The sequence below is a fragment of the Hypanus sabinus genome, chromosome 1, assembly GCF_030144855.1.
Source record: "Hypanus sabinus isolate sHypSab1 chromosome 1, sHypSab1.hap1, whole genome shotgun sequence".
Classification (NCBI taxonomy): domain Eukaryota; kingdom Metazoa; phylum Chordata; class Chondrichthyes; order Myliobatiformes; family Dasyatidae; genus Hypanus; species Hypanus sabinus.
Window position 1 is genome coordinate 22,195,487 of NC_082706.1, and position 26,124 is coordinate 22,221,610.

Genomic DNA, 26,124 nt, shown 5'->3' on the forward strand with positions numbered 1-26,124 from the left:
TTTTCCCCATAAATGTTAATACTCCTCCTATGCAAAAATGTATCTAACTTTATCTTAAATATATTGAATGAGATGGCCCGTTTCTCTAGGCAGATAATTCTGCCACTCTATGGGAAAAGCAGTTTTTTTCTCATCTCCATCCCAAATCTGATCCACTGAACCTTGAATCTGTATCCCCTGGTCCTAGTCTCACTGACAAGTGGAAACAACTTTCCTGCCTCTTGTCTTATCTACCCCTTTCATAAGTTTATATGTTTCTGTAAGATCCTCTCTCATTCTGATTTCCAGTGAGCTCAGTCCCAGATAACTCAATGTCTCGTTATAGGTTAAGCCACTTTTTTCCAGAGGCTACCTCCTGAATCTCCTCTGCACTCCAAAACCAATATGTCTTTCCTCAACAACACACAAAAATGTTGGAGGAACTCAGCAAGTCAGGCAGATTCTGTGGAGGGGAACAAAGAGTCATGTATTGGGCTGTGACCATTCATTAGGACTGGAAAAGAGGTGGCAGACGCCAGAATAAGGAGGTGGGGGGGGGCAAAAGGGTACAAGCTAGTAGGTGGTAAGTCAGACCAGGTCAGGAGGAAGGTGGGTGAGTGGGGGTGAGGGAATGAAGTCAGAAGCTGGCAAGAGAGAAGTGGAAAATTAAAGGGCTGAAGAAGAAGGAATCTTATAGGAGAGGACAGTGAACCACGGAAAGGGAGGAAGGAGGGGAGCCTGACGGAGGTGATGGGAGGCTGAGGAGAACAGAAGGAGTAAGAATTAAACAGACTGGAACAAGAGAAAATAAGTGAGGGAGGGGGAGAAATCACCTTAAGTTAGAAAAATCAATGTTCATGCCATCAGGTTGGAGGCCACCCAGACAGAATATGAGGTGTTCCTCCTCCAATATGAGCTTGACCTCATCATGGCAGAAGAGGAAGGCGCAGGCAGACATGTCAAAATAGGAATGAGAAGTTCAACCGAAATGGCATCCTGCCTTTTGCAGCAGACAGAGCAAGTGTGCGCGGCAATGTGGTTCCCCACACTGTATCAGGTCTCACTGACGTAGGAGATGCCACACTAGAGCGACAGATACAGTAGATGACCCCAACAGGCTTGCAAATGAAGTGTTGCCTCATTTCTAAGGACAGTTTAGGTCCCTGAATGGTGCTGGGGAGGAGGTGTAGGAACAGGTGTAGTACCCATCACACTTGAAAGGATAAATACCAGGAGAGAGATCAGTGGGGAGGGATGAAAGGACAAGGGAGTCCCACAGAGTGGGATCTCTACTGAAAGAAGAAAGAGGATGGCAGGGAAGTGGTGAAGGGTCAGACAGAACAAAAGTAATATGTCTGATAGGTAAGACCAAATGAGTAGGTAGAGCTATTGCTATCAGATTATACCTCTTTGTCAATTGTGTGTTGTTAATAGTAGGACAGTGGCAATATGCCTAATAAACAACTATAATAATGAAAAGAGAAAAACTAAGCCAAAGGATTCCAGTAGACTGAATGCAGATATTCTGAAAAGCAAACACCTAATCTGCATTTGGTTTCTCCAATATCGAGAAGACCACATTGTGAAAATGGAATGCAACATGTACAGTAAATTGGAAGAAACACAATGAATTACTGTTCCACCTCGAAAGACATTGATGGGAAAAGAGGCGTTCTGAGGACAGTGGTGCCATTTACTTCCTCGTTAACTTATTTGGTTCCATCTTATCAGAGAGTTTCCCTTTGCTCTACCTATTCCTCCCTGACCTCCTTTGCTACTGAAGCCTAACTTTTTTCTCTCTCTCTTTGCTTTTGACAAGGAGTTCTGGACCTGATACATTAACTCTGTTTCACTTTCCACAGATGTTGCTGGATCTGTGAAACGTATTCGGCATGTTTTGTTTCTATTTCAGATTTCTAGCTTTAGCAGTTTTTATAGATGTTCAACTTAAATTCAGATACTTGAGTAAGTAAGGAATAAAATGATAGTATTGAGCAAAGAAACTACCGATGACTTGTAGAAACACTTTAGGGAAGGAAATTTCTTGACTTCCTCAGTTTGGCTAATATGTGTCTCCAGAAGCTGCATATGTCTGTTTACTGCTTTCTAAAATAGCCTATTGTTGAAAGGGGATGAAGCTAGTTTTGCCAGCGTTGTCCACAAAATCTGAGGAAGTAAGACACAGTCTGGTCAAAAATTTACTTTATGGTCTACTTGACAAAATTCTGATGCTCAATTTCATGGCTGCTGACGAGATCCAGTTCAGTGGTCTATGGTTGTAAAAGGAAACTTAGATAAGGCATGGTCTCAAGAAAATAATCTTTGCTAGCAAGTTTTGAGTTGTTGGAACCAGCAGAGCATAATTAATGGCTGATTGTGCAATTATAAAGGACGGAAACTGAGCTGTAAGTGAAGTTCATGCTTAGTCTCCCCTGCCTTGCTCAGTTTTAATTATTAGAGTTTCTCAAGAATGATGCTTTGTCTTTGTAATTCATAGCTATAGTTTTTTCAACAGGGTGCAGCTCTCTCCTAACATAAGGATGGATTATTAATAACACTTGTTAGCAAAACACATGAAACAAAGAATCAAAGAAGGAAAGAATTGTGAAGGTATCATTGGTAGGCTATGAACAAAGTGCTGTGGAATAGGATCAAAGCAGATACAAATTAATAGTCAGCATAGACACAGTTGGCTAAGCAGTCTGTTTATATACACTATGACTCTGACTGAGGTAAGCACCAAGGTTCAGGGATCAAAACAAATATGCAAATATTAAGTGGAAACTTAATTAGGTATCCCCATACCCAATAAAGTGGCCACTGAGTGATTTTTCTGTATGTTCTTGGTCTTCTGCTGCTGTAGCCCATTCACTTCAAGGTTCGATATGTTGTACATTTGGAGATGCTCTCCTGCATACCGTTGTTGCAATCCATGGTTACTTGAGTTAATGTCCCCTTCCTGTCAGCTTGAATCAGTCTACCATTAACAAGGTGCTTTTGCCCAGAGAACTGCCCTTCACTGGATTTTTTTGCACCATTCTCTGTAAACTCAAGCGACCATAGTGTGTTATAATCCCAGGGGTTTAGCAGTTTATGAGATACCCAAACCACCCCATCTCCTACCAACAGTCATTCTATGGTCAAAGTCACTTAGATTGCAATTCCTCCTCATTCTGATGTTTGGTCTGAGGAACAACTGAACATCTTGACCATGACTGCATGTTTTTATGTATTGAGTTGCTGCCACATGATTGGTTGATCAGATATTTGCATGAACAAGCAGGTTTACCTTTTAAAATGGCCACTGAGTTTGTTAGACAACACGCAAGGTCTGCAGAAATAAGTCTCTCTTGCCATGAGCTGTTGTATGACTTCAATATCTAAGAGTCACATACAAAGTAGTGCAGAATTGTGCCAGTTGAATCAGAATCAGGTTTATTATCACCAGATGTGACGTGAAATTTGTTAATTTAGCAGCCCTAGTTCAGTGCAAGAAAAAAATAATAAATCAAATAAAAATAATAATACTAAATAAACAACTAAATCAATTACTTATATTGAATAGATTAAAAAAACATGCAAAAACAGAAATACTGTATGTTTTTAAAAAAGTGATGTAGTGTCCAAAGTTTCAGTGTCCATTTAGGAATCGATGGGCAGAGGGGAAGAAGCTGGTCCTGAATCGCTGATTGATATGCGACATCTGTATGACTTCCATCAAAGGGGATGAGAGGTACAGAGAGAAAGTGGAGACAAGGGTTTTATGTGTAAGTTAAGTATTTTGCAGAAGCTTTACTGACTCCTTCTGCAGTCACAACTCTACACCATGCCAGATTTCCAGTTCAGTTCCTGGAATTGAAGAGATAGCAGCTTCTGTAAACTGTTGTCCGTGATCCCTTATAAATAATACACTAATGGAGATATTTTCTGATAAACTGGATTACTTGGAACTGAGGTTTAAGTTAGAAAGCTCTCAAAATTTGTGTGACCAAGGCCTGAAAATTCAATTAAATGTATTGCATAGATGATGCAGCATGATGCCAATCAACCTACAAATTTCAGTGGTATCTGAAGCCACCCTAGCCCCATAGAATAGCAATTGCAACTTTTAGCCTTGGACCAATGACAATTAGTCAAAGAATGTGGCCTTGCTGGATTTCTGGGTGAAGGTCTGGGCTTTGGAGAGTCACTGCATACAAGGGTCACCTTATAGGACCATTGGAAGCTTGAGAACAGGAGTTAAAACATTGTGTCTGGGGATGATGGATAACAGGGCTTCCAAACTAGGTCTTCAGTTCAGAGTCAGAATCAGAATCAAGTTTAATATCACTGGCATATATCATGAAATTTAGTCTTTGCCAGCAACGCAATACAAAATAATAGAAAGAATAGATGGCAGAGGGGAAAAAGCTATTCCTGAATCATCAGGTGTGTGCCTTCAGGCTTCTATATCTCCTTCAGACAGACAGACATACTTTATTGATCCCGAGGGAAATTGGGTTTCGTTACAGTCGCACCAACCAAGAATAGTGTAGAAATATAGCAATATAAAACCATAAATAATTAAATAATAATAAGTAATTTATGCCAAGTGGAAATAAGTCCAGGACCAGCCTATTGGCTCAGGGTGTCTGACACTCCGAGGGAGGAGATGTAAAGTTTGATGGCCACAGACAGGAATGACTTCCTATGTGCTCAGTGTTGCATCTCGGTGGAATGAGTCTCTGGCTGAATGTACTCCTGTGCCTAACCAGTACATTATGGAGTGGATGGGAGACATTGTCCAAGATGGCATGCAATTTGGACAGCATCCTGATGGTAGAAATAGAACAAGGCCTGGATGAAGGTGGTCCTTAACGGTGGATGCCACCTTTTGAAGCATCACTCCTTGGAAATGTCTTGGATATTATGCAGGCTGGTGCCCATGATGGAGCTAAGTTTATAACTCACTGCAGTTTATTTCAATCCTGAGCAATAGCTGCCCCATACCAGATACTGATGCAGCCAGTTAGAATGCTCCCAGTATCTCCGGTGACATACCAAACCTCCTCAAACTCCTAGTGATATATCAGCATTTGATAATGACATTGTTGGGTACAGCTAAGACCAACTGAGCCACAGAGTGTCGCAGCCTGAAACCTGTGGACTTAAGAGTGACATCAGAGAGTTTCAGGAGTGGAAGTTGGTTTCTCATTTAGAGAACAGGGTGGAGGATGGAGAATGAAAGGTGAGTAAGAGAACAAGGATTTCAGAATTTTGAGTAATACTACTCTAATATGACTATCCCAGGAACTGGTGCTGTTCTCTCCAAGTATAATACTCTAAGACCTCACAAAGCTCATGAGTAACTCTGCACGCACAAGGGTGGCTCACTCTGTGAAGTTTCCAGAGTGTCGCAAAAGTGATTTGTGTTTCCCATTAAGTCCATGTTCGGTCATAAGACACTGATGAGAAGCAATGTATTGTGATTGAATTTCTAGCCCAAATGTTTAAAAGGGCTTGATCTCAGAACAACACTCAGGAATACTATATGAGCCAAAGCAGGAATGCTGAAACACGGATTCAAACAGAGGAGGAATGGACAATAAACTCCTACCCATTCAAATCCTCAATTCCATTTTTCTCCCTGGATCCCCATAACCATGGACATTGTTGTAGCACAAAAAAAAATCCAACTGTCTCAGCCTTAGATGGCATAATATTCATTGGACTATAGGTATTGGCAGTCAGGTTGGTTCCCTTAACAATATCCTCATAACTGGGCTTCTTTCTCAGGACTGGCAAAAGTTTATAAGATTATGAGAGGCACAGATAATCAGTGGATAGTCTTTTCCTCAGGTTGAAGCACCCAGAACTAGAGGGCAAACATTTATTTATTTTTTGTTGTTGAAATGCAGCGTGGAATGGGCCCTTCCAGCCCCGCCCTGCAACCTTTTACCCTACCGACCGTAACATCTTTGGACAGTGGAAGGAAACCTAGGTACTCAGAAGAAATCAATGTGGTCACGAAGAGAAAGTGCAAACTCCTCACTGGCAGCAGCGGAAATTGAACCCCGGTCGCCTGCACTGTAAAGCATTGTGCTCATCACTGTGCTGCTATGGGGAGGGGATTAGTTCAAAGGAGATGTGTAGGCAGGTTTTGTCTTACAAAGAGCAATGGATGCTTGGAAAGTGCGGCCAGGTGTTGTTGTGGAGGCAAATATGATAGAGGCATTTCAAAAGTTCTTAGATTAGGCACGTGTATGTGTAGAAAATAAAGTGATATGGACCCTATGTAAGTAGACAGGATTAGTTTAGTTAGGTGTTTAATTACCAGTTTAACTAGTTCAGCTTAACGTCATTGGTGAAAGGACAGTAACTGTACTACGCTATATAAATAGGACAATAAGACATAGGGATGTCTGTTCTACCTACCAGTTCTGGCTGATATACTTTCTCTCTCAACACCATTCTCCTGCCTTGTCCCTGTAACCTTTGATGCCCTTACTAATCAAAAACCAAGAAATGAACTTAAAGTTTGCAATGACCTTTACCGAGGAAGTTCCCAAATTCAGTCCTCCTCCAGCTAAAAGTTGACAAAGAAATGAGAGTTTCCTGAAAGATAACCAGCTGAAAGGACCACTGCATTTGAACTTCTGATGGGGCACAGAGAAGTGAGGATGAGCAAACTCTCTATAAGGATGCTTTGGTTTCTGTAGTTCAAAGACTGGACCAAATGTGACCAGCTACAACATTGAGACATACCTTACCCTCTTTGAAAAAAGTTGCATTATGCTCTCTGCTTCCTTTTGCTAGGAAGCACGGTTTCTTTATAAAAGCCAGCTGAGAATGTCTGTCCTTTGAGACTAATGAGTCATAGATAAATTGTAAAAATGTATCATTTTCTTTTCCCTGCATCAGATTTAACTGTGCAAAATGCAGTAAAGGATGAGGTTCAGGAATAGCTATTGTAGGTTCAGAAATAGATATTCAGGGGAAGAATGGTGTTAATATAACACCAGTAAATACTTTAACATTGGTCCAGCAAATATGCTTCTATAGATATATTTGGAATATTTTATTAATTATGAACACTTTATTGTTGCAATAACATTTTTTTCCAATTCTGGCATTAATGTTCTGAATTTCGTGGGAGATGCAGTGCTGTTCATATGACAGATTTCACAGTGCTTTACATATTTTCAAATAAATTGTTTAGTAAACTTAATCCAACCTTGCTCCCACTTGTTAACAACAACAGTGGCTTCAAAAAGTCATAAGGCCTTGAAATAGGTCTTTCAGCTCATTGGATCTATACTGACCATTGGCACTTTTTACTCTAAACATACATAAATCTCATTCTATTCTCCCCACAATCTCATCAGCTCTTCCTCAGCCCACCACTCATCCCCCACTTTAGGGGCAACTTACAGAAGCCAGTTAAGCTACGTCCCAGATGTCCTTGAGATGTGGGAGGAAACAAGAGTGGATGGACGAAACCCACGTGGTCTCAGGAAAAATATGCAAAGTCCGCTCAGAAAGCACTGGAGGTCAGGATTGATCCCAGTTCAGTGGTGTTGAAGTGCAACAGCTATACTAGCTACACCATTAGAACATAGAACAGTACAGCACAGTGCTGGCCTTTCCGCCCATGATGATATTTCAACCTTGTAGCCTACTCCAAGATCTATCTTAACACTTCTCTCCCTCAGAGCCCTCCATTTTTCTTTAATTCATGTGCCTAAGAGTCTCTTCAATCTCCTTAATGTATCCTCTTCTACCGCCACCTCCAGTAGTGTGTTCCATACACTCACCATTCTCTGTGTGAAAAAAACTACCTCTGACATTCTGCCCCCTATACTTCAGTCATTGTAAAAATATTCTCTCTCTATTTGCCATTTCCAATCTGGGAGAAAGGTGTTGGCTGTCTGCTTTATCTGTTCCTCTTAGACACCGCCACCTTCCTTCTCTCCAAACAGAAAGCCCTAGCTTGCTCAGCCTTTCCTCATAAGGCATGCTCGACTGTGTTGTCCAAAGAGATCAATCTCTGATCATCTGGGATGGGCATGTATTGAGTCCTACTCCCCGTCTAAGATCAGCCACTGTTAAGCCAGGATTAAATCTGAACCACCTTTATGGTTTGGTGTCATGTGCCTACTTAGCGGCATCAAGGGAGTGAATCAACTTTACTTCGGAGCACACTTAGCTATCAGATGTTATTGGTTTTGATAATATCAATTGTACACACAGTATTTCTCAATTTCCTTCTACCAACTTATGATGTCACTGAATGATTTACAATTTTTGAAGTGTATATACAAATTTTGTGTAAAAATCCAGCAGTCGGTTCACTAACAGTTGTCATCAACATCAATATGTGCCGTGATTGTTCTTGGCAAATTTTTCTACAGAACTGGTTTGCCATTACCTTCTTCTGGGCAGTGTCTTTACAAGATGGGAAGCCACAGCCATTATCAATCTTCTTTGGAGATCGTCTGCCTGGCGTCAGTGGTCACATAACCAGGACTTTTGATATGCACCGGTTGCTCAAACAACTATCCACCACCTCCTCCCGTGGTTTCACGTGACCTTGATCAGGAGGCTAAGCAGCTGCTACACCTCGCCCAAGGGTGACCTGCAGGCTAGCAGAGGGAAGGAGCACCTTACACCTTCTTTAGTAGAGTCGTATCTCCACTCTAGTGTTGGCACCTGGCCAAGTGGTTAAGGCGTTCGTCTAGTGATCTGGAGGTCACTAGTTCGAGCCTTGTCTGAGGCTGAGTATGTGTCCTTGAGTAAGGCACTTAACCACACATTGCTCTGCAACGACACCGGTGCCAAGCTGTCTGGGTCCTAATACCCTTCCCTTGGACAACATCGGTGTCGTCACAGCTTGGGCAACTGCTGGTCTTCCATTTTAAAAAAAACCCTGCCCAGGCTTGCGCCCTGGAAACCTAACTAACGGAGGCCTACTACATTTCCACTCTGCCACACTTTCACTAACAGTACTGAAGCATGAATAAAAAGTATCAATAAAAAACAAGAGGATCTGCTTTAGTAATTTCTTTTGCTGAAATTTAGCCATAACTGTAGGGAGATTCGCTTCTACAAATGGTGCTTTACAATCTTTCCACTTTAGAGAATATGATTTCAGATTGAGGCTTCATCCAATGGTCAGCACTATCAGCAGTGTGGCATCTTCGTGCTAATCACAAAATATCAGTCTGTAGGATCGTAGCACATACATTTTAAGATTATTTTTGTCATAATCAGTTTTTATAAACAGAAATTGAAGACAAATCTGAATCTAATATTGTACCTCCTGTGGAAAGACTTCCCATCGATCTTCGGATTGCTTTTACCCACTCTTCCATTTCATTTTGAGAATTGGCCATCAACATGTGTGAGTCCTGGACGTTTCCGAGCCGATCTCGCTCACCAGAAACTGCTGGAAAGCACCAGATGGCACAGCGTTAGCTCACCTTTTTTTTAAATTCACCTGTTTAAACTTTGATATACATTTCATAATCAGCGTCAGGTTTATTACTACTGGCATATGTCAAGGAATTTTGTTGTTTTATGGTAGCAGCACAGTGCAATGCATTAAAAAATTCTACAAGATACATTAACAAATATAGTAAGGGTGCAAAAAGAAAGCATAAAACATTTCATTACCTTGCACCAATTACCAACCAATATTACAGAAATAAAAGACTTCCGTTGTGCAGAATCTGAAATAAAATCAGTAAGCATTGGAAATACTCAGCAGGTCAGGCAGCATCACCACCAGTTTGGGATTTCTCAGTCTGGTCAAGAGTGGAAGTTGATTTTTCAGGTCAAAACCTTTCATTTTAGCTGTAATTTGTATCTTTCATGTGGTAAAATGTTGCAAGACTCTTCAGTATGTCATAATCAAACAAAATTTAATACCAAAGCCATTTACTACAGACACAAAAAACTATTCAAGGGTCTCTGGACAGCACATTCCAAACCCTTAACCTCTAAAGGCACAAGGGTAGCAAAAGCACTGGGACACCATCACCTGGACGATATCCCTCTAACCACCATTATGAATTGGGCATTGCTAATCCTTCAGTGTAGCTGGGTCAAAATCCTGGAACCTTCTCCCTCAAGGCCTTGTGGGCATAACCCACACCTCAATATTGCCCAGTTCAAAAAGGTTGAAGTTCAAATTCAAATTTATTGTCATTTACTGTAGATATGTACAGCCTAGTGAAGCAATGTTCCTTTTGACCACAGTTCACCCACAAAACATATATCACACACGCACATAAACCAAAATATTTTCATAAATAAGTTAATGAAATATAATAAAAATACATGCAAAGTGCAGCACCGGTACACAGTAAACAGTACCTAAACAAAAAACAGCCCTCTGTCCTAGTGATGAGACCTTGGTGATAGCAGGGTATTTTTTAGTTTCACAGTCTGAGGGAAGAAACTGCTATCCAGTCTGCCAGTCCTAGTCCTGATTCTCCTTCCTCATGCTAATGGGTCAAAGAGATTGTGGGATGGGTGGTAGGGATCCTCAACAATGCTTTGGCCCTTTTGTATACAACACTCCTGGTAACTAGATCATAAGATATAGGAGAGAATTAGGCCATTTGGCCCATTGAGTCTGCTCTGCCATTTCATCATGGCTGATCCAATTCCCTCTCTCCTGCCTTCTCCCTATATCCTTTCATGCCCTGATAAACTAAGAATCTATCAACTTCTGCCTTAAATATAACCAATGACTTGGCCTCCATAGCCACCCCAGTAACAAATTCCACAGATTCACCACTCTCGGGCTAAAGAAATTCCTTCTTATCTCACTCCAAATGTAAGTCCCTCTATTCTGAGGCTTTGTCCTCTGGTCTTAGACACCCCACCATAGGAACCATCCGCTCCACATCCACTCTATTGATGCTTTCCAACATTCAGTGAGATCTCCCATCATTCTTCCGAACTCAAGGGAGTACGGGCTCGGAGCCATCAAAATCTTTTCATGTATTATAATAAATGTTACAAACAGAGGGAGGGAGACCCTGATGAAGTGTCCTGACGAAGGGTCTCGGCCCGAAACGTCGACAGTGCTTCTCCTTATAGATGCTGCCTGGCCTGCTGTGTTCCACCAGCATTTTGTGTGTGTTACTTGAATTTCCAGCATCTGCAGATTTTCTTGTGGAGGGAGATCCTGGTAACTATCTTAGTGGTTTTTATTATTCTCCATAGGGACTTGTATTTGGATGCCTTGCAGCTTCCATACCACAAAATGATGCAGCCAGACAGGACATTCTTGATGGTGCCTCTGTAGAACGTTCTTGGAATGGGGGCAAGAGCCTTGCATCTCCTCAGAACGTGTAGACACTGCTGTGCCTTCGTGACTAGTGAGAAGGTGTTCTGGGTCCAAATTAGATCATCCATTATGTGCACACCAGGGAACTTTGTGCTCTTCACTCACTTCATGGCAAAGCCATTGATGTGCAGTGGAGAGTGGTCGACCAGTGCCTTCCTGGAATCCACAATCATCTCATTTGTCTGGTCCACGTTGAGATTCAAAGTGTTATTTTTGCACCATTTGTCAAACCTCCCTATCTTCTCTTGGTATCCCGACTCATTGCTATTTCTGATGAGGCCAGCCACTGTATTATCATCAGCGAACTTGGTGATGTGGTTTCAGCCAGATCTGGCAGTGCAGTCATGAGTTAGTGGTGGGCTAACCACACAGCCCTGGGGGGTGGGGGGGCACGAGTGCCCAGTGTAATGAAGCTTGAGATGTTGGAGCCAACTCAGTGTGACTGGGGTCTTTCCAACAAGATCTATTTCCAGAGAGGAATGTGACATTCCAACAAGGACAGTTTACCTACCGGCCTCTGAGGGTTGATCATGTTAAACACCGAGGTGATGTCGATGAACAACATCCAAGTGTATTAGATATTTTTTTTCTATGTGGAACAGGATGGAGTGGAGGTTCAAGGTTATGACATCACCAGTGGATTGGTTTGAATGGAAGGTGAACTGGAAAGAGTCCAATGTAGCTGGAAGGTGGAATCTTATACAACCTATTGCCAGCAGCTCAATGCACTTCATGGCTGTTGAATTCAGTGCCACTGGGCAGTAGTCATTTAGGCCAATTACAGTTGCCATCTTGGCCCTGGAATATTGGTGATTGTCTTGAAGCCTACAGAGACAGTGGACTGTTTCAAGGAGATATTAAAGATGTACACTAAGACCTCTGTTAGCTGGGCTGCCCAGTCCCTTAACATCTGACCTGGTATGTTGTCCGGCCCTGCAGCTTTGCTTGGGTTTACCCTGGCTAGGGATCCTCCATACTTGATAGATGAAGGTTGTTCCTCATCACCTTCTCAAGGGCAATGAGGGATGGGCAGTTAAATGCTGGTTCAGCCTGTGATGCCTATGTCCTTTGAATGAGCTAAAAAAAATTCAGACCGTCAGGTCCATGCCTGCTCCCAGCAGAGCAATCCTATCATTATCATTGGCCATCTGCTTATTTCCCTCCCCCTCCCCCTTCCCCTATCCCAGGTCCCTCTCTGCCTATCTCCCCTTTCAACTTCTTTATCCCTACAGTTCTTTCATTCTTATCCCCCTCCTCCTCCCCCCTTTATCTTTCCTCTGATTGGTTTTCCACCTGGCATCTCTAGGCCCTACCCACTCCCCTATCTCTATTACTGGGCTTCGGCCCTCTCTCCCCCCCCCCCCCCATTCCTGATGAAGGGTCTCGGCCCGAAACATTGGCTACTCTTTCCTCACGGATGCTTCCTGACCTGCTGAGTTCTTCCAGCATTGTATACATATTCTCTGCTTATTTCCCTGTACTTTAATTTCTAATATATGTCCATCAGATTTCCCATTTTACTATGAACCTACACCTTGAGATAATTTATAATAACCAATTAACCTACTAACATAATTTTCAGATAAGGAAGAAAACTTGAGTATCCAGAAGAAACTACGCAGTCATGGGAAGAACATGCAAACTCTACAAAAACAGTATCCAAGGCTACAATCAAACCCAAATCTCAGGTGCTGAGAGGTAGCAGCACTAACCTCTGCATGGATGAAGCACCTGTAGATAATGGTTAGTCAAGGAGATTCCCAACAAATTTATCAAGAAGAAAGCAGGGCCAGAGAGGTTTAGGGAAGGATTTCCAGAACTTAAACCTTAGCAGTTAATTTTACAGTCAGCATAGGGATGATTAGTTGGAGGAGTACAGAGATCTCAGAGGTGTGTTGTGTGTGAGGAAATGTGACACAATGGAAGAACTGGGTAAAAAAAAACTGTATTATAATTGAGTTGTTCCTTTGATTAAATGCCCACTTTCACTCAGATGATACATTCATGGTCATAAACAAATGCAGGATGTAAGGTAATGAGATGACTTAGGAAATTTTGATTTAAAGTCCTGATCACTTGGAAAATAGTTGTAAGTGATTAAACTAATACTATTTCACCATCAAAATTTGCAGTGCTTAAGGAGGTATCTATCTTGGTGTGCTGAATGAAACTTGCCATCATTTCATGTTAACTTCACTCACAAATACCACATCCTCTGCATGTACAGAAACCAATCTTAGACTGTAGGTGCCTAAACCTGGTCTTGAGTTGTTTTTTCTCTTTTTGGTGTCTTTTTAAGTGTCAGAAGTGTATTCACAGAATGTACCCATAACTTGAGGCCATCCAAATACTGAGGTGTGAACTGAATGAACCACATTTGTCAAATGATACAGTTTTCTTACCATACGTCAAATGTTGAAGCAGCTCATTGCAGTTGATTGCATGCTGGTGATTGCTTCAACAAAACAAAAAATAAATGCCAAACCCCTCATGGTATACCATCATGTCAACTGTCAGGCCTGGTGCATACTGGATGAGCCTACCTTTGCTTTGCTTGGGGAAACCTTTACTGAATTCTCACACACACTGGTGAATGATGAGAAAAATAAAAGCATAGAAACTAAGTGACAAAGAGGGAGAAAAAGTGGGGAAAAACAAGGAGAGAACAAAATTACATTAGCATCGCCTGAAGCTCATGAAATGGATTCATATGACTGCTTGTAGCTAAGTATCTGTTTATGTTTTTAAACATGACTCATTTTGAAGACTGAAAACTTTCACCCTCAATTTTACAGTGTTTGTTATAATCATCCTTAAAAAGAGAGAGGATCCATTTGAAGGCTCTTGGCCCGAAACGTCCACAACGCTTCTTCCTATAGATGCTGCCTGGCCTGCTGCGTTCCACCAGCATTTTGTGTGTGAGGATCCATTTTATTGGTTAGATTGGATAGGCCGCTGTGTTTAATTTTGGTTAATCTCTGCATCAGTGGTACAGAGCTTGACAGCATTAGTTGTCAAAAATGACTGGTTATATGAAACCTCAAATGTAATACCTGCATTAGAAACAAAATAAATACACACACACACACACACACACACACACACACACACACACACACACACACACACACACACACACACACATATATATATTTATATATTTACTGCATCTCCAATAGGATCCCACCACAAAGCACATCTTTCCCTCACCCTCCTGACTTCATACTTTCTGTAGGGATTTCTCCCTGCACGTCTCCCTTGTCCATTCGTCCCTCCCCACTGATCTCCCTCCTGTCACTTAACCTTGCAAGCCAAACAAGTGCTACACCTCCTCCCTCACTACTAATCAGGGCCCTAAACAGTCCTTCCAGGTGAGGTGACAATTTACCAATGTGTCTGTTGGGGTCATTTACTGTCAAGTTGGAGTTCTTGTTCTTCTTTGAACATGTGCAGCTTCCCCACTTGAAAGGGATTGATTGCGCCTACCCGAAGGTTTTTTAACCATATTCCACTCAATGGTCAAACAACTTTTCCTTTTTCCTCCTTTTATTTTTCGCAAGTGCAGCAGTTTGATAGTTCCATTAGTTCCATCAGTCATTAGTTATTAGTCCTTAGTCATCAGTCATTAGTAATCAGTCATGTCATTAGTCAGAAGTCAGAGGTCATAAGCAATAAGACTGGCTGCCTCCCGGACTTTGTAGATGAATTCTGACCTGCACAGACTCAGTTTCTCTTACAGACCATTATTTTTTCAGACCCGGCGAACCCTCCCGAAGGTTCAAGAGTTCTTCTTAAACTTCACACCATTTCCGAGAAGTGCCTGCACACGATGATCCCAGTGGCGAAGTTAGCGCTAACCCAAACACAGTGACAGCAGTGCTCTTTTCAATGACACAGTCTCTCAAGTTATTTAAAGTTTGGCATCTTACCGCAGATTCCAATGCTGCTCCCGGACTGCCACCGTGACGCTGCAGGGTCTGCCCAGATGTTCCAGGCAGAAGCAACACTCAGGCAGTGGGTTCCATCTGGTCTATCAGTGGCTTCTTGCTATTACTTTTAAATTTTATTTTCTTTTGCCTCTAGGTCCCAATACTTTCTAGAAACCCAAGTTTGACTTAACATTTACTGTATCCGGTGCTCCTGGTGTGGCCTCCCGCACGTCGGTGAGACCCAACATAGATTTGGAGACTGCTTCGCTGAGCACATACTCTCCATCCACTAGAAAAATCAGGATCTCCCAATGGCCACCCACTAGGATCCCATTAGGATCTCCCAATGGCCACCCACTTTAATTCCACCTCCCATTCTCATTCCGACATGTCAGTCTATGGCCTCCTCTACATCAGGATGAGGTCACCCTCAGGTTGGAAGAGCAACACTTTATATTCCGTCTGGTTAGCCTGCAACCTGATGGCATGAACATCGATTATCTTGAACTTCCGGTAACAACCCCCTCCCTTTGCCATTTTTTCCCTCTCTCACCTTATCTCCTTGCCTCCCCATCACCTCCCTCTGGTGCTCCTCCCCCTTTTTCCTCCTTCCATAGCCTTCTGTACTCCCCTAGCAGATTCCCCCTTCTCCAGTAGCTTTCACCAATCAACTTCCCAGGTCTTTACTCCACCCTTTCCCCCCTCCCAGTTTCACCTATCACCTTGTGTTTATATCCTCCCTTCCCCCCCCCCACCTTCTTTTCTCCAGTACTGCCGAAGGATCTCAGCCCAAAACATGGACTGTACTCTTTTCCATAGATGCTCCCTGGCCTGCCGAGTTCCTCCAGTGTTTTGCGCGTCTTGATTGGATTTTCAACATCTACAGATTTTCTTTTGTTTGTATATTTTTTACTGTTCTTTATACTGTGTGTAAGACAGAGTGGTCAGCAGCACTGGGGCTCCACAGGGGACTGTCCTGTCTCCCTTTCTCTTCACCATCTACACTTCGGACTTCAACTACAGCACAGAGTCTTGCCATCTTCAGAAGTTTTCTGATTACTGCCATAGTTGGATGCATCAGCAAGGGAGATGAGGCTGAGTACAGGACTACGGTGGGAAACTTTGCCACATGGTGCGAGCAGAATCATCTGCAGCTTAATGTGAAAAAGACTAACGAGCTGGTGGTGGACCTGAGGAGGGCTAAAGCCCCAGTGACCCCTGTTTCCATCCAAGGGGTCAGTGTGGACATGGTGGAGGATTACAAATACTTGGGGATACAAATTGATAATAAACTGGACTGGTCAAAGAACACTGAGGCTGTCTACAAGAAGGGTCAGAGCCGTCTTGACTTCCTGAGGAGACTGAGGTCCTTTAACATTTGCCAGACGATACTGAGGATGTTCTACGAGTCTCTGGTGGCCAGTGCTATCATGTTTGCAGTTGTGTGCTGAGGCAGCAGGCTGAGGTTAACAGAAACCAACAAAATCAACAAACTCATTCGTAAGGCCAGTGATGTTGTGGGGGTGGAACTGGACTCTTTGACGGTGGTGTCTGAAAAGAGGATGCTGTCCAAGTTGCATGCCATCTTGGACAATGACTCCCATCCACACCATAATGTACTGGTTAGGCACAGGAGTACATTCAGCCAGAGACTCATTCCACCGAGATGCAACACTGAGCGTCATAGGAAGTCATTCCTGCCTGTGGCCATCAAACTTTACAACTCCTCCCTCAGAGTGTCAGACACCCTGAGCCAATAGGCTGGTCCTGGACTTATTTCCACTTGGCATAACTTACCTATTATTGTTTAATTATTTATGGTTTTATATTGCTATATTTCTACACTATTCTTGGTTGGTGCAACTGTAACAAAACCCAGCTTCCCCCGGGATCAATAAAGTATGTCTGTCTGTATTTCTAAAATTTTTCTTCATGGTAGTATTTTGTGTATCTTTGATGCAACTTCCTTAGCATCTCGTATTGTTTTGGTCAGGAGTGTACTGCGGGATTCCAAAAACAGACAAACTGTCAGTGTGGCTCTAAGGTTGCGAGATCTCTATCTGATTCCAATAACTGTGTGGTTGCAGATACATTGGAAATTGTTCAGAAATACACTCAGTTTTCACTGTAGTTGCAAGCACACTGTCAGAGGGAATGATTTGATAAATAAACCAATTAACTTATTTTACAAATATGTATTCTATAGTTATCCTTAGTAATAGTCAAAGTAGACACCTCTGCCTTGTAGCACAAAGGTGAACACCTCAACCCAGTAACATTTCTTTCTCTTCTGTTCTCCTTTCTCCCTTATGTACCACTTCCTGAAATGCATGGAAGCTTTTTTTTTGCCTCAACTTGTGATGCAAGTTCCACTTTTCAATAATTTTCTGTGTGAATTTTAAATTAACTCTCTGACTAGACTTATTAGTGATTATTTTACATATTAGCCCATGCTTGTAAATGGAAGCATTTTTCTTAAGTCCAACTTATTAACCCTGTAGGTAACCTTTTTTTTAAAAGGTCATTTATTTTCGAGAGCAACACGAGTGAATCTGCAGATGCTGGAAATAAATAAAAACACAAAATGCTGGCAGAACTCAACAGGCCAGACAGGAGACCCTCCTGATGAAGGGTTTCGCCCGAAATGTCGTCACTACCTCCTCCCATAGATGCTGTCTGGCCTGCTGAGTTCTGCCAGCATTTGTGTTTTTATTTATTTTCTAGACCTTGTTTGATTTTACCAATGACCATAGATTCCGATTATCATTGAAGCTTCTCTGTACTTGAAAGACCAGTTTATTCAAATCCTTTAAATTCAAAACATATTCAACCTACGCTTGGAGAACAACACTCAATAGATAGATACCTCACTTGTTTTATCTATTATTTTAAAAAGTTCAATCAGATTGTTCATGTGAAATGAAAGACAGTTCAATTAGCAGCCCAGCTGAATGATAATGTTAAACAAAGGTTCATTTTGAAATAAATGTAAGACAGCAAGTGAAAATGTGGATCTCAGGGCATGTTTTACAAAGAAAGGAGGGCAAACACTCTACAAAGAAGGGAGTAGAGGGTTCTGTTGATGGTATGAATTAAGGAAGGGTGGGGGGGAGACTGAATTTCAAATTCAGTATTTTTGTATATGAATATTATTTGATCATGAATATACTATAGTAAAACAATACCAGTGGTTCAGATTCCCCCTCCCCCAATGATCCATCACACCTCCCTGATTATCACCAACACCACCACCAGCCACTGCATTCAGTAGAAAATCCTCTGATATTTTCAGTGCCTCCATATCTTCCCCTCCCCTTTTCATCATTGATCCTATTTCTCCAGCACATCTGAAAGCATTTGGAAAAGATACAATCTATGTCTTTTTACCTGCTCCTGTCCTATCGTACAGTAATCCAAATTCTTATATCAGCAATATACCTGTAAGTTATGTCCCCTTATGAGCTTCTATGTCTCTACTTAAAGGGATTGGTAGCAATTACTTTCCAAAAAAAGTCCAGAATTGGTGTATTGTGTAGGAAAATGTGATTGCCTCCAGGGTGCAGAGGAGGTTCATTAAGATGATGCCTGGATTGGAGGACTTTAGTTATGGGACAGATTGAATAGGGTGGGCTTGTTTTCCCTGGAATAATGGAAGCTGAAAGTTGACCAGATTAAAATTTATAAGGCTATATGATATATAGGCAGGGCAGATGGTCAAGGTCTTTTTCCCATGGTAGGGATGATGTAAACAAGATGGCATAGGTTTAAACTGACAGGAAAGGGTTTAAGGTGAAAGGAAGGGGTTTTTATAGGGGATCTAGGGGGTAGGTCTTTACACAGAGAATGACACCTATCTGGAAGATGCTACATAAAAGGTAGTGGAATCAGATAAGATCACTCCATTTAAGAGGGACTTAAAAAGACACTTTAATAGTCAAGGTATAGATGGTCTCATTTCCAGCGCGGACAAATTGGATGGATAAAAAGTTTGTTATGATTAGTCAAAACCCAGTTTCAATTCCGTACAACTATGGTAACGTTTACTACATCTCCTGACAGTCTAAAAGTCCTCTATTCCATTCTTCCTGCTTCTTCTTTTCTATTATATCTAAACTAATGATCCAACCATCCACATCAGAACTTAAAATATGGATAACCCATGATTTTTCTTCGACCATATTTGACAAGACCCTCAGAGGCGTCTGTACTTTAGACATCATCCTTTCTCCCTTTGGCTTCATCTTTCACATTCAATGGAGAATCCTTTGCAATGTCCAATATACCCAATATTATCTAGATCTTTCCACCCACAATTTTTACAATGTTCTGAAGAATCCTGTTTCCACTGTTTTGATTTCTTCTTCCATTTCACCAAAGTCTTCTCCCCTTCTTGTAACATCTCCCCAGGCAACCACAAACATGTAACACCTGCTTTTTTCCCACTTCCCTTCTCATATTCCTCTGGCTAGGGAACCAATTTCCTTGGCTTCCAAGTATTCAGTGAGTCACTGAGGAAGCATATATTTTGTTTCAATTTAGAGCATAGGTGTCAAACTCAAGGCCCGCGGGCCATATCCAGATATATACAATTATATCTGGCCCGCGAGATCATTTTAGATAGATCTATTATTTTAATTATTAATGGCCCGGCGATATGAAGCCTATGATTGTAAGTTAATACCAATCATAAAAATAATGCTTGCTCAGCAGTCTTCTTCATAAGAAACAGAATTTGTGAAGTGAAACACTTTGTAGTTATAGCAGAGACTGAGACACATGAGAACAGGCTGAAAAAACAGAGGCAATGAAAGCTGCGTTCGCACGCGCCCGACTGATCCGGCCCGCATGAAGCTGCATTTTGCCCAATCCGGCCCGTGACCTAAAATGAGTTTGTCACCCCTGATTTAGAGATACAGCACGGAACAGGCCCTTCCAGCTCACTGAGCTAAGCCACCGAGCAAACTACTGATTTAAGCCTAGCCTAATCACAGAATAATCCAAAATGACCTATCAACCTATTAATCTGTACAGGAGGAAACCAGAGCACGTGGAGGAAACCCACATGCATACAAGAAGAAATGTACAAACTTGCTTACAGAGGATGCCAGAATTGAACTCTAAACTTCATCAGCCAAGCTGTAATAACGTCATGCTCACCACTGTGCTACCATAGCAGTTGCCATGGCCAATTTCATAGACTCCCTATTTGGTATAGAAAGCCACTAAGAATTAGGAGGAAGAGAAGGGATCAATTAGCTCATAACTTGGTCCTCACTGTTGCTGTTATTCCATGATGGATGCACAGCATTTTGAGAAAGATCAACAACAATTCCAGATTTCATATTGGAAATTAAATCAGTGCCATGGTGAATCTGAAAACAAGAAAGGTTAGCTACTGGTATCATGACAACCAAGGCTTGTCAAACATATCGGTGCTTTCAGCAAAGGTTTTGCACAAAAACAATCATTACCCAAACTAACTTTCTTCCCCTTGTGACCCAGGGATGAAGTTTTGCAATTGCAGCTTTCAAATTTTATCCCCAATAAAATATTTTGACATAGTCTATCTTTTAAGTAGGGAGCCTTTCTGGGATTCTCAACCCACCGTGGGTTAAACAGTGAGACCTACCTGGAACAATTTCAAAGAGGTACTTTCCTGGATCTTCTGGGTTTGCAGGATGTTCGTTAACCTTGCAGTCCTGAAGAACGATGCAACCCTGTAGGTAATGCAGATGTAAGAGCTATTGTTATAATGAGGCCCTTTAATTAAACACAATGATAGTTCGTGTTTATAAAGTATATGCATTAAGAAGGCCATGATATGCCAACTAGTGATATGTCTTATAAATATCACCTTGTTGACAAAGGATTTCCATCAACAATGTTAATCTAGGTTTATGTGGTTTCACATCATTTGTGAAGATTTACTTTTTAAACCTTTGTTTGAAACCATTTGTTACCAACAATTAATGTTAGGTTACCTGTGGTTTTCCATCTTCCTCCTCCTTGTAGTAACTCAGGTAAGATCCTCGAAGAACAAACCAGCGGGATTGCCACTGCTTCACTAAAGACCTCTTCTTCTTCAACCAGCCTGACCTTACAGGACGCTCCAACATATTGGGAGATGAAGGTCGATTTGAGCTGTGTTCTCCTGGCATCACACTCTTGGAACGGCCTACAAGCAAAAAGAAAGACATGTTTTTTCTTATATGGTATCTTTTTTTTTAACGGAGTGGTGAGTGCATGGCATGTACTGCCCAGAGTCAATAGACAGTAGGTTGCAGGAGTATGCCATTTGGCCCTTCTAGCCAGCACCGCCATTCACTGTGATCATACACAATCAGTACCCCATTCCTGCCCTCTCCCCATATCCCTTGACCCCGCTATCTATAAGAGCTCTATCTAACTCTCTCTTGAATGCATCCAGAGACTTGACCTCCACTGCCTTCTGGGGCAGAGCAGTCTACATATCCACCACTCTTTGGGTGAAAAAGTTTTTCCACATCTCTGTTCTAAACTGCCTATCCCTTATTCTTAAATTGTGGCCTTTGGTTCTGGACTCACCCATCAGTGGGAACATGCTTCCTGCCTCCAGCGTGTCCAATCCCTTAATAATCTTACATGTTTCAATCAGATCTCCTTCTAAATTCAAGTGTATACAAGCCCAGTCGCTCCAATCTTTCAACATATGACAGTCCCGCCATTCCAGGTATTAACCTTGTGAACCTACGCTGCACTCCCTCAATAGCAAGAATGTCCTTCCTCAAATTTGGAGACCAAAACTGCACACAATACTCCAGGTTTGGTCTCACCAGGGCCCTGTACAGCTGCAGAAGGATCTCTTTACTCCTATACTCAATTCCTCTTGTTATAAAAGCCAGCATGCCATTAGCTTTCTTCACTGCCTGCTGTACCTACATGCTTGCTTTCATTGACTGATGTATAAGAACACCTAGATCTCGTTGTACTTCCCCTTTTCCTAACTTGACTCCATTTAGATAGTAATCTGCCTTCCTGTTCTTGCCACCAAAGTGGATAACCTCACATTTACCCACATTAAACTGTATCTGCCATACATATGCCCACTCACCCAACCTGTCCAAGTCACCCTGCATTCTCATAACATCCTCCTAACATTTCACACTGCACCCAGCTTTGTGTCATCAGCAAATTTGCTAATGTTACTTTTAATCCCTTCATCTAAATCATTAATGTGTATTGTAAACAGCTGCAGTCCCAGCACTGAACCTTGCGGTACCCCAATGGTCACAGCCTGCCATTCCGAAAGGGACCCATTAATCGCTACTCTTTGTTTTCTGTCAGCTAGCCAATTTTCAATCCATGTCAGTACTCTGCCCCCAATACCATGTGCCCTAATTTTGCCCACTAATCTCCTATGTGGGACTTTATCAAAAGCTTTCTGGAAGTCCAGGTACACTACATCCACTGGCTCTCCCTTGTCCATTTTCATAGTTACATCATCAAAAAACTCCAAAAGATTAGTCAAGTATGATTTTCCCTTCATAAATCCATGCTGACTCGGACTGATCCTTCTACTGCTATCCAAATGTGTCATAATTTCCTCTTTTATAATTGACTCCAGTATCTTTCCCACCACTGACATCAGGCTAACCGGTCTATAATTCCCTGTTTTCTCTCTCCCTCCTTTCTTGAAAAGTGGGACAACATTAGCCACCTTCCAATCAGCAGGAACTGTTCCTGAATCCATAGAACATTGGAAAATGATTACCAATGTGTCCACAATTTCTAGAGCCACCTCTTTAAGTACCCTGGGATGCAAACCATCAGGTCCCGGGGACTTAACAGCCTTCAGACTCAACAGTATATCCAACACTGTTTCTTGCCTAATATAAATTTCCTTCAGTTCATCCTTTACCCTAGTTCCTTTGGCCAGTATTACATCTGGGAGATTGTTTGTGTCTTCCCTAGTGAAGAGAGATCCAAAGTACCTGTTCAACTCATCTGCCATTTCCTTCTTCTCCATAATAAATTCACCTGTTTCTGTCTTCAATGGCCCGATTTTGGTCTTAACTATTTTTTTGCTATTCACATACCTAAAGAAGCTTTTACTATCCTCCTTTATATTCTTGGCTAGTTTATCTTCATACCTCATTTTTTCTTGGCGTATTGCCTTTTTTGTTATCTTCTGTTGCTCTTTAAAAGCTTCCCAGTCCTCCGATTTCCCGCTCATCTTTGCTATGTTATACTTCTTCTCTTTTATTTTTATACTGCCCTTTACTTCCCTCATCGGCCCCTTACTCCCCTTAGGATCTTTCTTCCTCTTTGGAATGAACCGATCCTGCACCTTCTGCATTATTCCCAGAAATACCTGCCATTGTTGTTCCACTGTCTTCCCTGCTAGGGTATTGTTCCATTGAACTTTGGCCAGCTCCTCCCTCATAGCTCCAGAGTTCCCTCTATTCAACTGTAACACTGACACATCTGATTTTCCCTTCTCCTTCTCAAATTGTAGGTTAAAACATATCATATTATGGTCACTACCTCCGAATGTTTCCTTTACCTCGAAGTCCCTGATCAAATCCGGTTCATTGCACAACACTAAACCTAGAATTGCCTTCTCCCTGGTAGGCTCCAGTACAAGCTGTTCTAAGAATCCATCTCGGAGGCACTCCACAAACTCCCTTTCTTGGGGTCCAGTACCATTCTGATTCTCCCAGTCTACCTGCATGTTGAAATCCCCCATGACAACTGTATCATTACCTTTGTGACATGCCAATTTTAACATTTCATTCAACTTACACCCTACATCCAGACTGCTGTTTGGGGGCCTGTAGATAACTCCGATTAGGGTCTTTCTACCCTTAGAATTTCTCAGTTCTATCCATACTGACTCTACATCCCCAGGTTCTATGTCCCCCCCCTCGCAAGGGACTGAATATCACTTCTCACCAACAGAGCCACCCCACCCCCTCTGCCAGTCAGTCTGTCCTTTCGATAAGATGTATATCCTTGAATATTCATTTCCCAGGCCCTGTCCACTTGAAGCCATGTCTCAGTTATTCCCACAACATCGTACTTGCCAATTTCCAACTGAGCCTCAAGCTCATCTACTTTATTCCGTGCATTCATATATAATACTTTAAATTCGGTACTCCCCTCTCCTTTAATATCAATTCCTATTTCACCTGGCCATACTGTATGATCTCTTCTTGAGCTTTCTACTCCATTGATTCTGTTGTCCTTTTTAACTTTTCTTATTTTCACTTTCCCTTTAACTCCATCCTTATATTTCCAGTTCATCCCCTCCCCCCCCCCACTACTTAGTTTAAACACATCCGTGTTGCAGTGGCAAACCTGTCTGCCAGAATGCCGGTCCCACGCCTATTAAGGTGCAACCCGTCCCTTTTGTACAATTCTGTACAAAATTTTGTACAATTTTGTACAACCCTACCCCAAAACAGATCCCAGTGGTCCAAGAATGTAAATCCTTGCTTCCTGCACCAGTTCCTCAGCCACACATTCAAATCCATATTCTCCCTGTTCCTGTCCTCTCCAGCACGAGGAACTGGAAGCAAACCAAAGATAACCACCCTGGAAGTCCTGCTTTTCAGCCTTCTTCCGGGTTCTCTGAAGTGCCGCTGCAGAATGTCCTTCCTCTTCTTCCCGATGTCATTTGTGCCAACACACACTACCACTTCTGGCTGTTCACCTTCACCCTTGAGGATTCCCTGCAATCGGTCTGTGATATCCTGGATCCTAGCACCAGGGAAGCAACATACCATCCTTAAATCTCGCCTGTTGCCGCAGAAACCTCTTTCCGTACCTCTTAATATGGAGTCCCCTACTACCCCGGCTCTTCCTGATGTCTGACTCCTCGGCTCTGCTACTGCACCAATTTTCGGCTTGCAGACCTGTCCGCCTCTCAGACTGGCAGTATTTTCTGTCCTGACAGCTTCCAAGAAGGTGAACCTGTTTACGAGAGGTACATCCCCTGGGGTCTCCTGTACTTCAAGCATCTTTTCCTTCCTCATCGCCGCCCCCTTTCTCTCTTCTGGTATCTTCAGTGTAACGACCTCACTGTAGGTCCTGTCCAGAAAACCCTAATTTCTGCAGATAAACCTGAGGTCATTCAGTTCTTTCTTCAGTGCTGCAACATGCTCCTTCAGAAGCTGAATCTGGACACACTTTCCACAGCTGTAGCAGCCAGGGGCACCATCAGTGTCCCTGACCTCCCACAACATGCATGTAGCACACTGAATCGGCTTGACAGTCATGTCTTCACCCTCTGCAATTGTGCCTGGCGTAGGAATGGTAGGAACTTTTGAAAGTCTCTTAAATAGGCATGATGATATAAGAAAAATGGAGGATTGTGGGCTGTGTAGGAGTGAAGGCCTACATTGAGGAAGTTGATGTAGGTTAGGGCAAAATTATGGGCTGAAGAACCTGTACTGTGCTACGTCTGTCTTCCACCAGCCTCTCAGACCAAATAAAGCACTGTTACTGAAGATACTAAAGAACTTCTGAAGAGCTGTCATTGTTATAATGTAGAAAACTAACCAGTGTATTTGAATTCTGCAACTCGTTGACTCTAGGGTAATAATGACTAATCCAGTTCAGTAAGATTGAACAAAAGCAACACCATAAACAGTGCCTCTAAAATAGTATAGTGTAACCTTTTCCATCCGCCTAACGGAGTAGATGACATTTTGTAACAATGCATCTGAAAGGTAATGTGTCAGACAATGCATTGCACCATCGTGTGAGTGTTAACTGAGAAATAGCAGTCAAAACAGAGATATTATTGGCTATTTTATATTTTATGTAACCAGAGAAATACTCTGCATTTAAGAAACTGTTGTTTGCCTTTTAACAGGTTCACATAATTTGTACTTATACAGC

At 42.2% G+C, this 26,124-nt stretch overlaps 1 protein-coding gene across 2 annotated transcripts in view; it reads right to left on the bottom strand.

Annotated features, from left to right (window-relative positions):
• The window catches only part of LOC132391603 (rho GTPase-activating protein 25-like), a 102,742-nt gene that overhangs the window by 41,207 nt on the left and 35,411 nt on the right, over positions 1-26,124 (bottom strand). The window contains exons 2-4 of one of the 2 annotated variants that reach the window (XM_059965049.1): positions 21,225-21,418; positions 20,873-20,960; positions 9,275-9,400 (exon numbers count right to left, since the gene is read on the bottom strand). In XM_059965049.1, coding sequence (XP_059821032.1) covers positions 9,275-9,400; positions 20,873-20,960; positions 21,225-21,418 — 408 coding nt within the window. Of the gene's footprint in view, positions 1-9,274; positions 9,404-20,872; positions 20,961-21,224; positions 21,419-26,124 lie in introns of both variants that reach the window. The other variant, XM_059965134.1, reaches the window with a different exon arrangement.